At 43.9% G+C, this 14,408-nt stretch overlaps 1 protein-coding gene across 2 annotated transcripts in view; it reads left to right on the top strand.

Moving 5' to 3' along the window:
- The window catches only part of Dcun1d4 (defective in cullin neddylation 1 domain containing 4), a 74,792-nt gene that overhangs the window by 31,284 nt on the left and 29,100 nt on the right, over positions 1 to 14,408 (top strand). For both annotated transcript variants that reach the window (XM_041671305.1, XM_041671304.1), the window contains exons 4-5: positions 2,756 to 2,870; positions 5,506 to 5,597. In XM_041671305.1, the coding sequence (XP_041527239.1) occupies positions 2,756 to 2,870; positions 5,506 to 5,597 (207 nt within the window). The remainder of the gene's footprint in view (positions 1 to 2,755; positions 2,871 to 5,505; positions 5,598 to 14,408) is intronic.

The raw sequence follows: 14,408 nt of genomic DNA, 5'->3' as shown, positions 1-14,408 counted from the left end.
GAAGGAGCAGAGGAGGCCGGATGCAGGTGTGCAGCAAATCCTGTGTATGTTGTTGACTCAGGTCTTGTTGGGAAATTGTTCTTGTAAGTAAACATGCAAAACACTGCTTTTCTTGTAACCTGGAAAGCTCTCCCTGGGTCTGTGTCCTCCCCACCTGTGCTGTGAAGCAGCTATGCAGGGGCAGACTTGGAGAGGGTTGTCATGGCTTATTTGTGGAAAATGGCCAGTAATAGTTACTATGCCAATACTTAGAACAGAAGATTGGGAAAAAAGTCATGTCTGTCTCTTAACTAGGAGAGAAAAGTGTTGAATAAAGTAAGGTTCCAAACTCGAGAACATGAGTAAGGTCTACACAGATATGAGATATTGATGCATGAAACTTATAGAAGAAAGCAGTCCTTGGTAAGAAAATTAGTTGATGTAAGGTGTTTGTGTGCTTACCCAAGATGCCCTGTTAGTGAAAGCAGACTTGGTGCTGCTGTTTCTAAAGAAGCCGGTGCTGAAGGAGCTAGTAAATTACCTTTTATTGGAGGAGACATTATTTTCAAGTGCTCATTTCTCATGGACTGAGGAGATAAGTGCCTTTTCCTGTGTTCTGTAAATACTGTGGGAGGGAGAGACTGCTGCCAGCCCAGACGCTCTTGGAAGGAACTGTCTGTCCCTCTGGTGTGTCCGTATCTAGGGTGGCTGAAGCCCGCTTGCAGTGGCAGGCATGTCTCAGTTCTGGACACTGTTTCTGGATCCATGACTAGGTAGTGCCAACATTTTCCTTCTTATGGCCTACCCGAGGCATCAGTGAGCAAGGATAGCATCATTATACATGCTGATCGTCTGCAGGAGCTCAGGACACTGCAATGTTTAAATGCTGGAGTACATTAGTGTGGTTTGTGACCAGGACACTTACCTGTAGGGAAGGTGAATGAGTGTGTGGGGTGGTAGGCACCCCCTCTCCACCCCCACCCTCCCCATCCCCGCTCTTTCCCTCTTCTCTGCTGCCATTGTGAGAGGTAGAAAGAACTCTGTGTCTCTGAGGAACCTTCCACTCTTGGACAGATGTAGTTAGGCTCCAGGCAGGGTTTCTGGGTATGATATGTCTAAGCCTCCTGGATATCACGTTCTAGACTGAGGGAGCAAGCGGACTCTGATGCCCAGGGAGTCTGCAGTTCCGGCTCTGGGCTTGAGTCCCTTTGGGACCCTGGAAGCATATCACCAAGGAAGTGCAGCGGGGCGGTAGAAACCCAAAAGTGGGGTTTGGTTCCAGCTCACCACTGCTCACAGCAGGTTGTGATTTGGGCTGCTGACCACACTTGCCCTGTCTCTCAAGCCTCCCAGTTGACTGTGATCTGACCTCAATCCATTTTCCTAGCTCTTTCCCAAATGTAGCTTGAGCCTTTGTTCCCGTGCTGTGGCCCCTACGTGGCCGTGGAGCCACTCCCGCACCCCAGACTCTCCTCTGGCTTCTGGGACATCATAGAGGCCGTTACCTTTCTTTCTTAGCCCTTTGATGGCTGCACTCCCTAGGGCTAGGAGTTATAGAGGTTGAGGCTGATAGTGACTGATAGTGGCTGTGTCACCGACCACCAGTTCCCTACCCTTCACCTGCACACACCTACACATAGTGTGTGCCATCGGGTGTTTGTTGAATGGGTGTTCATTCGCAAGAAAATTCTGAGAGGGCCAAAGAGAGAGAACACCTTTCCCATTCTTCAAATGATAAATGAAGAAGAGGCCTAAACTAGGCCAGCAGTTGCCCAGTCTACAGTTGAGTGTCCATCGAGTGCAGATTGCCAAGCCTAGCGTGCTTCCAGATGGATGTCCACAGCCTTTCAACTCAGGGGTTCTAGAGACTGTGGGAAGTCACCGAAAGCCTGTGCTGTGGTTTCTCCCAGCTATTATGTAGAGAACTGTCATTGTCCATCATGCACAGGGTTCTTGTGAGAACTAATTGGCATGTCTGGGGCACTTATGCCCTAATGGGGCATTTAATATCATCTAATGATGGTTTAAGACAGTGTGCAGTGAGACTGCCCAGATTTTACCATTTCCTTCCTTTGCTGAGGCAGTAATGCTTTCCTTCATAGTCCTTTTCATTAGGGGTGAGTTATGCAAGGGTTAAAAATAGGACGGGCATCACTGTGTGTGTGTATTCCCACTATTACTGAATATTGTCAGATTTTCATGTCCTTTTCTAAGTTACAGTTAGACAAGCCCTGTCTGAGGTTGGCAGTCCTTTGCAAGTGACAGAAACAAGGAACAGTTACTATGAAACTTTGTTTTGAAGTCTGATTTCTGTCCACCCTCCCAGTCCCCGCCCCCCGCCCCCCCCCCCCCCCCCCCCCGCCTCAACATCCCTTGAAGCCTGTGTTGGTACTGGTGTGCTGATTAGTCTGCTTGCCGCAGGAAGTGTGTGTATGTGTCGGCAAGACAGTTTGTCTTGAAGGAGCATTGACATGTAAGAAGTAGGGCATCTCGGTGACTTCTGTGTGCCATCTTTTCAGTAAAGCTCCCTTTTACTTCTGTTGCAGTGTGGGTTGCTGGGAGTAGTCACTTGTGTAATGGCAAGGTTTGTTTCTTGATAGAACATTTTCTCAAATAGGGGCTGAAAAGTCATTTTCTCTCTGTAATGGTGTTGACTGATACCACCTAACCACTCACAGGGTAGGCAGGCCCCGGGGTTAGTTATTTAGCAGTGGGATTGTTTGGAAGTCAGTGTATGCCATGCCTTAATTTTGTGTTGTGTGACTTTGTTCCGTAGGAAGCCTGCGGTCCTGCAGTTCCTCAGACTGCTTTAGTAAAGTGATGCCACCAAGGAAAAAGAGAAGACCTGCCTCTGGAGATGACCTATCTGCCAAGAAAAGCAGGCATGACAGGTAGAGTGCAGAGGCTGTCGATCCAGGTTCAGGGCGTATGCATGGAGGTTACAGGACTTCATGCAGTGAATGCAAGTGCTGACTGAAGTAGTCTTTGCTTCTGTGGGTGATGCTTCAAAGCGCAGTTATTTAAGGATGCTTATTGTATGTCTTGGTTTGTAGAACTTAAAAAGAAAACAGGCAATTTGAATTTTTAGAAATGAGTTTTATCTTTTTTGGTTTTTCAAGATAGGATTTTTCTGTGTAGCCCTGGCTGTCCTGTAACTGCCTCTGTAGACCAGGCTGGCCTTGAACTCACAGATCAGCCTGCCTCTGCCTCCCGAGTGCTGGAATTAAAGCGGGGCCTTTAATTTTATCTTAATCAATTATCCTCTGTAACCAGCATGGTGTCAGCTTCTTTACATTGACGCCTGGATGGCAGAGCCTGGGAAAGACAGAGCCTGGGGAAGCCTGTCCTTTGGAGAGGGTCTCACTAGCTACAGCCACAGGACCAGAGCGAGGCAGCTATTCTGAGTGTCCTCACCCACCAACCACTTGAAATTTCTTCTCATATTGCTGAGAATTTAATGAAAATGGAAAAACAAGGCTACTTAAATCACATGCAGACAAATCACGTGTTACCTATGATGGTGCAAAAGACTGTTCAATGTTTTTCTTAGGTATCTTTATTGTTTTGCCTTGATCTTAATAAGTAACTTTTTCTTTAATCACATGACAAATCATGTCTTTTCTCCTTTTTTCAATTGTTCCCCGTTCCCACTCTGGGTCATTTCATCATTTCACGAGTGGGCTGCATTCCATCTTTAAACAGAGGGACTGGGATGATTTTTGTTTCTTTTCTTGCTGTGCTGGTTCATTTGTTACAGCTCTGTTGGAGGAACAGAGACAGAGTGAAAAGGAAAGCAATGCCACAGTTGCTATCTCAGCAGAGATGTAACTAGCTGTTGTCAGAAGAGGGGGTTCCTAAGGCCCCCACCAGCTCTCTTCTGAGCAGTACTTTTCAGGTTTATGAGGCTAAGCACCGTGCATCAGGGAACCGATAAATTCTCACACTCTTGTAGCATTCTGTGCTATAATTTTTTTCAGTATAACTTGGTATGACACTAATGGACTATGAAGAAGCCAGTTTAAAAGCTGGCAGCAGTTCACGTGAAACTTTTGAGTTTGATTCTTGGCCTTTTAAGAACTCTGTTTATATACCGTGAAGTTGCTACATTTTAAGTAGATAATTCAGTTTGTTCTAGTGTTCACCGAGTTGGATAAGCTGTCACTGCGATCCAGTGATGGACATTCCACCGTTCCAGCCAGTCACTCCCAGCCCCAGGCAACCATCTTTCTACCTTATGGGATCGCCTTGATGGCATCTTGTCTAAGTGGGCTGGGTTTCACTCCTTACAGTTAGCGTGATGTTTCGGAGGCTCGTCTGTATGATAATGGGCACCAGTGTTTTGTTTCTTTTAGCTGCTGTATTATTTTTCCATTGTATGGTCTTAGGTAAGTTTTATTTCTAGGGAATTCTTACCTGGTGCTGCTATTCGGGAGAACTACAGTTTTTTGATGAATTACCAGCTTGGAGCTAAGATAGGAATGCTCAGTCCCTTTCTCTTTGAACCCCTGGTTGGTATCCATTGCATTTACATAGGAGAAGGAAGACTTGGGGTTTGTAGTTTCAATAACTTAATAACTTAATACCATCCAGCATGGTATCCTAGCATGATAGCTGCTGGAATTTCTGTCAGAGATCTGCTCCGGCAATCAGTCACTGTCTAGGCCACGGATCAGTGTTTATGAATAAATTTACTAAAATGGAAAGTTGTCTATGCTCTTTATGTTATTGTCTAAATAAAAATTATTATCCACAAATGTTAATAAGTCTGTATATATGTGATTTGTTAAAATATATACACGTTTTGTAGCCAAGTCACACTTGAAGCTCCTGCCCCTGCATGCTCCATGTGGGACGCTCCCCTCAGGCCTGTCACAAGATGCGGGGCTCCTGAGTTGCAGAAGGCTGCTCTGCTTTGAAAGCCAGGCCTCCAGCGCAGGCTGCCCAGCAGGCTTAGGATGGGGCCCCAGGAGCCGGGGAGCTGTCCTCCCTCTCCCAAGAGACTTTTTAAAGCCTTGCACCGGGATCAGTTTTGTTCTGGAAGCTTGGACATGAGTTGATGTTTACCTTTATTTGCTTAATGTTTTCTGGAATAACTGACTACTGACAAGTTCCTCCTCAGTCTGTGCCTGGGCTTAACCCCATTTTCATGACACAGAAATCAGGAGAATTTAATGGAGAGATAGGAGTAATTAGTGTTTTTTAAGGGTCCTTATGAATGCTTTATTTGACATGTTTTACTTAGAATCATCTCTAGTAACTTCTAGTGAGGCAAGTTTATCAAGTAACTAATATATTTTATTCTTACTGGTTGTTGATAAGTTAGTTGTATTCCTTACTGTTAAATTCTTTATTAAGATATTAAGATAGTTATGAAACTGCTTATGCTTGAAAAAGCAAAACCTTTAAAATGTGTTTAAAATCCCGGGTGAGTAGACGTCTGGCTTATACCAAAACCTGCTATGGAAAGTACCTGCTACCCGAACTCAGTGTCTTCAATAACGTAAAAACTGCTTTTTCAATTTGTAGCATGTATAGGAAATATGAGTCCACGAGAATAAAGACTGACGAAGAAGCCTTCTCTAGTAAGCGGTGTCTGGAGTGGTTTTATGAGTATGCAGGTAGGTAATGACCTGTGACGTGTAAAGCCGATCCTTAGGAAAACGGGAAGCGTTTTAGAAGAGATTGCAGAACTCTAGAAATGGGCTTTCCCAAGTGTGTGTGTGAGAGAGAGAGACTGCGTGGGGGTGGGGCATAGAGGCAGAACAGAAGCAAGGGGTATAGTTGGAGCCAATCACCAAATATCCTAGTTATAGCCAGCAACTAAACAAGAATTCAGAACCCTAGGTAGGAACTGAAAAGATGAAGTACACTCGGGAGCAACCCTTCGGATTGCTACGAAATCTAGTCAGAATGCTGATAATGGGTAACTATTTGGTTTAAGCATTGAAGTAAGCTTTGCTGTTTTGAACTTGGGATTTCCTTATATCCAGTTCCTCTATTCTGAAAAGATCACCTGACAGAAACTGTTTGTGCTCTTGGGTAAAATGTCTTCAAATCGCGCGGCCTCTTTGCAGTTTAAGTCACCAGTCGGACAGCTCGGTGGCAGCCTTGGCCTGTGGTCACTGCCTGGTGTTGACGGAGGGGAGGAAGGTCAGACAAAGTTCTGGCTGTATGGTTTTCGGCCTTTCAACTTTCTCCCCGTGTTTTAGTCCTTTCCAATGTGACTGGTGAACTTCAGCACGATCCCCTCGACTGTCTCAGTAGCCCTTAGCCGTTTTCCCATCACGGGTCTTGGTTCCAGACATGTGTCTCTGGTTGTCTTACTTAGAAGTAAGCAGAGCAGCTCATGTGTGCCATGCTCTGACATTATCCCCTCCTGCCCGCCGCTTAAAACATCCCAGTTGTCTCCAGGATGCAAGGCCTGGCTCTGCTGTCCTCTGATAGTAACTGTTCTTTTCACTTCTTACCGTATTTGCTGACTATGAAATCTGGGCTGGGGGCTCCTGGATTATGTTAACAACCTTACGGTCTTCCACAGGACTTTGGTATACAATTTAGGATCTGCGTTTTCCCTTGCTTGAGCTCTACCCTTTGCTCTCATGAGAGTCTTGCTCTTCTCACCACAGAGACTGATCCGGGGCACCAGACTCTCCTGGGCTTCGCAGGCGTACCCTGAGAGAAGAGCATGTTTCTTTTGGGTATGAACCCGCACAGGGCAGTTTGAAAGGATACAGCCCCTACTCTTAGTGTTCACTCGTGTAGAGCCTTTGTGAAGTTGAAGTACCTCTGTACTTGTAGTGAGTTCCTCTTCTCTAGGTCCAGCTGGATTTTGTGTGCACGGCATGGATACTGGGGCAGACACATCGTGGTATTAGAGTACATCTATTTTCTACCTTCCTTAGAACATGAATCTTTGAAGACAAGTTTAATTTAATGTAAAAGTGGTTGACAGTTTCCATGGGCTCAGAAAAGGTCTGAGTAGATGAAGACATATTCTATATTTTCTTTTTGTTTTGTTTTGTTTTTTGGGTTTTTTGTTTTGTTTTGTTTTGTTGTTTTTTTGATACAGGGTTTCTCTGTGTAACAGCCCTGGCTGTCCTGGTACTTGCTCTGTAGATCTGACTGGTCTTGCCTGCCTCCACCTCCCGACTGCTGGGATTAGAGGTGTGCACCACCATGGCCCGGCTGGTGTTCTGCATTCTTAATACATTAGGAAGATCTTTTGATTACCTATATTGATTCACATTTATTTCTTTGAAAATATGTTATATAATTATGGAAATTTAAACAAAACCTAGCAGAGTAGCATAGCAGTTTTGATGTATGTGCATGTATGTGTGGTTTTTGTTTTGTTTTTTAAGAGGGCAAGATGGAATTGCCTTTTTGCTTGCTTTTCTTTGACTGTAGAAGGTGACATTTTGGAAAAAAATAAAGACACCTTATTTAGGTTCCTTAGGGTCACTCATCCTTGTAGAGTTTGTGTGGATGAGTTTATGTGTGTATTTAAGTCCCTTAGCCCTCTCTCCCCATTGTTAGCCTTCTCTTCTTGTGTGCCTTATCAGTTGGAAAAATGGCTTCAGACTGGGAATGACCGCGAGTCCCAGTTGGTACCCTGTTCACTTTGACTGTCTCAGACTCTGAACTGGAAGTGCAGGTTGGGCACAGGCTCTGAGGCACCTGGTGGCCTTTGGGGAGAAGCCGGGAGGCTCCATGAGGATGACCTAAGAACAGATGTGCTGGTTTGAGCTGAGGACAAATGCTGACTCCCCGCCTTTGAGGCATGGTAGGCCCTCAGGTAGAGCGGTTCACAGGGGTGACCTTTGGTCCTTTCCAGAGCCCCCATTCCACCTACGGCCCAAAGCCAGCGTGGTTAAACACACGCTGATGTGGAGTTTCTCACCTTTCCACGCCAGTGTAAACCCAGTTACTGATTCCAGAAGCTGGATGAATAAGCCCTGTCCTCTGGGACTTCACTGTGTCTGGTTGTAGGCTTATTCCCCATTCTAATTCGGAACCGTTCTCTTTGTCAAAATAGGATTGGCCAGGGCAGATTCAGTGTTTAGTTTCAATTCCATCTGAAAATGGAAATGTTTACCTTTTCATTAGAATGAAAATAGCCAATTTTACATCAACAATCTATCAGGTGTCCTCTAAATTACAGCCAATGTGAAAGTAAGAAATCAGAGTGACATAGGTGTTTGATTTGTTTTAAACAGGACTCCAGTATAGCTCACATGTAGGTCATGTGATTTCTGTAGGCCATGATTGTAAGCTCTTAGGTTATTTTGAGTTAAATTCTGTAGTATTTGTCCTTTGATCTGTGAAAGCAGGATTAGGGACCAGAAGAGATGGTCACATAAGACATGGGTATTTATAAAAATGCTAACGTCTGGTTTTGGAAGATAGGTTAAAAGCTACCAAAGAGACCCAAGGGGAGCTTCTTTTGCTACAGTGGTATGTCCTGTATGGTCATGAGAATGTCAGTGTGATGGTCTTGGGGTATCAGAAATAGTTAGGTATGTTTAGTTAGAGGCCCTATTTAAAGGGGCAAGGGTCGGGGCATCACTTAGCTTTTTGACTTTTCTCCAAATCTGTCATTCCAAGTGTGTCTCCACCTCCTAGTGAGCCAGGATATGCATAGCTTCTTATTGGAGATACAGATGCATATGTTGTCCTGTCTCAGACTCTACTTTCAGAGTGCCCTGCCCGATCCAATGGTGTATTCTTGGCATAACCTTGCTTGGCAAAAGTTGTTTATTACCTTACTCTAGAGATGAATTGATAGATTTATTCTAAAATTTCATCAAAATCCCTCTGTTAGGGTTTCTTTTGCGTTGATACACATCATGACTGAAAGCAGCTTGGGGAGGAGCTTAAAACTTCCAGGTTACAATCCATCACTGAGGGAAGTCAGGATAGGCACTCAAGGCGAGACTGGAGGCAGGAACTGATGCAGAGGCCATGGAGTACGGCTTGCTCAGCCTGCTTTCTTACCGCACACAGGACCACCTGCCCAGGAGTGGCACCACCCATAGTGAGCTAGAAGGAAATACAGAGAGACAACTAAAACTCAGGGCCATTTGAGGGGTAATATGCAAACTAACACAGTAGAAGTTTCCTAAAATATATACGTACATGAAGGCGCTCTAGATGAAGTAGCCAAACAATGGGGGAGTCAAAGCCCACTGGCTGTCTCATGTCACCAGATGAAGCTCCCAGTCCAGTAATTAGATTGCATCTGATTGAGTTGTTGGCCACAGGGGTCTCATGGAAATCCCCAAACAACCCAGGCTGTTGCAAAATCGTAAGTTGTTCTCCACAAACTGATAGCAAGGCCCCATTGCTCAAAACAACACCTAACATTGAACCTGGAAACGTCAAGCTGGTACCTACCTAGAGCCTTCACTCCTACATTCTAGCATTTTTGGTACAGGAAGGTACTCTGCATTCTACCAAGAACACCATCCAGCCACAAACCCTCTGACAATGATGTCCTGCCTGAAAGACACGCTAGGGCAAAGATACACAAGGTCTGTGGGATTAACCAGTTAGTATCTGATTTGATTTAAGGCCCACTCCATGAGGCGGAATGCACTAAACACTGCTTAGTGTGACAGAGAACTTGAGACTAAACACCTAGGGTACAAGTACTACTGTTCTTAAAAAGAAAATAAAAAAGGAACATGCTATACTCATAGCTTCCTCCTGAAGCAGATGGGATCAAATGCAGAGACCACAGCCAGACAATGTGCAGAGAGTAAGAAGCCCAGGACATCCAGTCTAAACAGGAAGTCTATCAAATCTCTGGCCTCGGGTCTCAGGGAACCCTGAGGAAGAGGAGACAGACAGAGGGGTTGGAGACCATCAGAAAAACCAGGCCCTCTTAAACCAGCATGAAGAAAGCCCATGTGAGCTCACAGAGACTGAAGTAGCACGCACAGGGCCTGCCTGGGCCTGCACCACATCCTTTGTGAGTATGCTATGGCTTCCAGTTAGTGATTTTATGGGACTCCTGACTGCCAATGAGTGGGTCTCTGTTTCCTGTGCCTTTTCTTGGGCTCTTTACTTGTTTGTTTTGTACAATTCCAATATGTTAGTGTTTGTTTAATCATATATTTTATTATATTGCTTTATTACAGTTTTTATTATTTAAGACAGTTTTTAAATTTAAATAGATTTTGACCATAATTCTTCCCCTTCCCCAAGTCCTTCTAGACCCTTCCCCTGCCACTTTTATGTTCTTTCTCAAAAATAAAAAACCCCATACAACAATAAAATCTTTCAAAACCAAGAAAAAAAATAAAACCACACCCCAAAAGAAACAGAATACCAAACTATAACCAAATCAAAGCATCTAAAAAAAAAAAAAAGAAAGAAAGAAAGAAAGGAAAAGAAAAACCACAAAAACTTGTAGAGTCCATTATATATTGGTCAGTTAGTTACTCCTGAGCATGAGGCCTCTCGTGGAGTGGCTCAAATACCCAGTGTCATTCTGGAGAAAATGGATTCTCCCTCTCCTGGCAGGTTTAAGTGACAGTTCAGTTGTTAACCTTTACCCTAGTGGATAGGTTTTCACACATTCAGTCATTAAAGAAGATGTTCTATAGACTTTAGGCCAGTCCTATGGGGACATTTCTCATTTAGGATTCCTTTTTCCCAAATGACCCTGGCTGTGTCAAGTTGACATAAAAATTAGCCAGCACACTCCCAGTGAGCCGTCTTCTCACAACTAGATTGAGAGTAGTGTTAAATGGCAGAGTGATGAGCATATTTTAAGTAGTGTGTATTAAGAAGCTATGTTTTACAATATTCAGAATATATTCTTGAGCATTATATTCTATATGGTGAAATCATAGTTTATAATACACAGACATGTGTTTGTAGCTCATACAATGATTGTGTGTGCACAGAGTTTGTAGAGTTGGGGTCATTTACGTCATCACTGCAAACCTTTTTTGTAGGGGTTCTTTTTTTGTTGGCCCTGGCTGTCCTGGAACTTGATATCTAGACCAGGGTGGCCTTTAACTCAGCATAGAGCCACCTGCCTTTGTCTCTCGAGTGCCCCAGCTTGTGCTACCACACCCAGCTACAAGCGCCTGCTCAAGTATTTCTTGAGCAGTGTTCATTTCGAGTGTGGCTAGCAGGCTAGTAAGTTGAAAACCATCATTTTTGTAAGAATGTGGATGGTAGTGTCCGATTGGAGGTCCCAGAGGACCAGAGCAAGCAAGACACATACAGGGCAGGAGCGTACGTTTAGTGGTTGGCATCAGTGGAAGATTTTTAAAGTCAGGTAGAATAGGAACCTAGAGGAGAATGAAGCAACAGATCCCAAGAGTATCTGTGGATAGCAGAAAGGCAGCTGTTCCTCAAGAGCAAACCTTGTAGCAAAATGTAAAATAATGGGTGTTTCCTTAAGTCATCTTCAGTCTTCCAGCTCTTGTCTCTGTTGGCAAGAATAAAGTCAGGGTCACAAGGACAAAAACTGAGGTACAGGTAAAGGGAGAAAAAGCTTTAGAATCGTCTGTATTGTACATTTGCATGCATGCAGTGAGAAATCTAGGAGGATGGCCTACCTGGTAAGGAGAGGGAAACACAGCTTCCAGTTTTTATACTGTGTATCTTTTATACCCGAGCATTTTGTCATGGAAGTGCATTAATGTGTAATTCCTGTGGGTGTGCACACATGTAGACATGTGTGCTCGAGCCTGAGCTGCATGTCTATCAGCATGGACTCCTAAATGTCTTCCCGTTTGAGTTACAAGTGATGTGATCGTGCTCATTCTCACTGCTCTTACTTACATTACTTGGAGGTTACTACTTGGAAGGGGGATAGGCAAGTGATTATCCGCAAAGGTGATAGTAAATTATGATATTGCTGGATGCCCAAAGAGAATTATCTGGACCAAGGTAGAGTGTGATGCAAGTATGTATATATTCCATACATACACATTTTTGTGAAGGGCTTATTTGGGAAGGATACTTAGAGAAATGCTTTAATAAATTATCATGTCTAAGGAGTTGAGAGGGCAGAGAGTAAATCTGCTTTTTAAACTTTTTTGTATTCATGGTTAGATGATATTTGCACTATATATTAATGTATAACCCCATCTCCTCCCCAAATTGGCTAAACTTTTGATTTCTCTCATGGTCAAGGTAAAATTAAGGAATGCAGAAAAAAATAACATAAAAAAGATGACCCAGGAGTCTTAACTGGGGACATCCTTGCTGATTCATGGGAGTTTTCCTTGCACCAGGTTTCTGCCTGACTCCGAAATGCACCTCCATCAAGACATGTCTTTCATTACTCTTCCCTCTATCCCGCCCAGCCCCATCCTTCATGTTCCCATCCCCACCTGCCCCCAGTCTGCTCAGGAGATCTCTTCAATTTCCTTTTCCCAGAGAAATCCATGCATCCCCTGTGGGCCTTCCTTGTTACCTAGCCTCGCTACAATCTTGTGGATTGTAGCATAGTTATTTATTTTACATCTAATATCCACTTACGAGTGAGTACAAACCATGTTTGTCTTTCTGCATTTGGGATACCTTAATTAGGATTATTTTTTCTAGTTACATCTATTTGCCTTTAAATTTCCTGATATCATTATTTTTAACAACTAATACTCAGTAAATGTACCATATGTAAATACTGAGTAAATAAACCATATTTTCTTTGTCCATTCTTCGGCTGAGGGCCATCTAGGTTGTTTCCAGGTTCTGGATATTACAAATAAAGCTGCTATGAACATAATTGAGCAAGTGTCTGTGTGGTATGATTGAGCATCTTTTGGGTATATGCCCCAAATATTGGTATAGCTGGGTCTATAAGAGGTCTCATAGGAGCTCACAGACCCCGGACCAGCAGCTAAGAAGCCCACATGGGACTAACCTAGGCTCGCTATATATGTGAGACAATTGTTTAGCTTGGTCTACTTATAGGACTCCAACTGTGGAAGTGGGGTCTGTCCCTGAAGCTTTGGCAGGCTTTTGGGAACCTGTTCCTCATACTGGGTTTTCTTAATATGAGGAAAGAGCTCAGTCCTACCTCAGCTTGTTATGCCACGCTCTATTGACACCATGGGAGGTCTGCCCCTTTCTGAACAGAAACAGAGGAGGAGTGGGTTCAGGGATGGGAGGGCAGGGAGGTGGTGTGAGGGGAGGGGAACTGCAGTCAGGCTGTAAAATGAAGGAGAAAGTTTAATTACAAAAATGAAAACAAAATCCCAGAAAAAGACGGCAGTTGACTATGGAGAGCAGAGCTTCTGCTGTTCCTCAAACACAGAACATCTATGAGTACAGAGAAGATGGCAGCACCAAGAGCATGCTTTCCTTTGTTGAGATTGAGAGGAAGAGGCTGAGCTTGGGCAGGAAGTGACGTAGGACTTTGCGGCAGGTGCTTCCTTGGATGCTCAGGTTCATCCTTTGGAGAGCAGCACTGTGTGCTTTTCCTGTGGCTTAGTCATTGCTCTGATGTTCTGCCTTGGCAGATGCAGGGCTGAGGCACCACTGCCCTTTTTGAGTCCCAAGCATCGCCACAGTGCATGTCCTGTGACTTGTCTGATAAACATCGCTTGATACAGACATAGGAAGATTATAGATTCTGCTGGACTCAGCGGCTTACTGGATCCAGGCGCAAAAGGACATTCTGTGGTACTAAGAGTACTACTTCACTCATTGAGTAAACTCTCTGAGGTTGTAGGAAGAACAAATAAGTCTCGCTCTTGAGCTTTTGGGGAAGGAAATCTGGCTGGCACTTTTGAATGCAGCGTCCCGAGTGGAGAAAACCAGCGTTGCATGGAGTCACGGTGGGCATGGTTAGTGTGGCCTGCAGGTGGAGTTGGGGGAGATTGTTTGGTTTCACTCTCAATGGTTGAGTGAGTTATCTGGGGAAGAAAGAGAAGGACTGAGAGGGAGGGCAGGCTGAGACACAAAGTGTATTATTACTCCTAGCATATGTGCTACTCCTAACCACCTGTGACTCCAATTCAAGTGGATCCTTTGCCCTCGCCTAGAATGCATGTGCACATGTGCATACACAGACAAAATCATAAAAGAGAACAGAATGATACATGCGGGACATGTATCCTGGCTCTAGGACTGGAGGGGATCAAATTCCACAGTACTCGGGTCTCTAATATCAAATGAGCTAGTAGCTGAATCATATGACCAATGAAAATCTCCTGTTACTTTAAATCATTTCCAGATTTTATTTATAAAACTAAATATACAGTATTCTGTATATACTGTGTCAATAGATAATATGTCCTATTTAATGGCAAGAAAAAATCAATATGGATTTAATTAGACAGTCTTTTCAAATACTTTGAATTGGTTGAATTTAGAGATGTGGGACTTTATTTGGTGTTTTTTTTTCTATGAAAGAAACATATATTTTATAGAGACCAGTATGTGATTCTTTGTGATGATCCTAA

The sequence above is a fragment of the Microtus oregoni genome, unplaced genomic scaffold (assembly GCF_018167655.1).
Source record: "Microtus oregoni isolate MIOR12 unplaced genomic scaffold, Mior012 000021F_ref0000039, whole genome shotgun sequence".
NCBI classification, from domain to species: Eukaryota; Metazoa; Chordata; class Mammalia; order Rodentia; family Cricetidae; genus Microtus; species Microtus oregoni.
The sequence above is the reverse complement of the archived record's forward strand: the minus strand, read 5'-3'. Positions and strand labels throughout refer to the sequence as shown.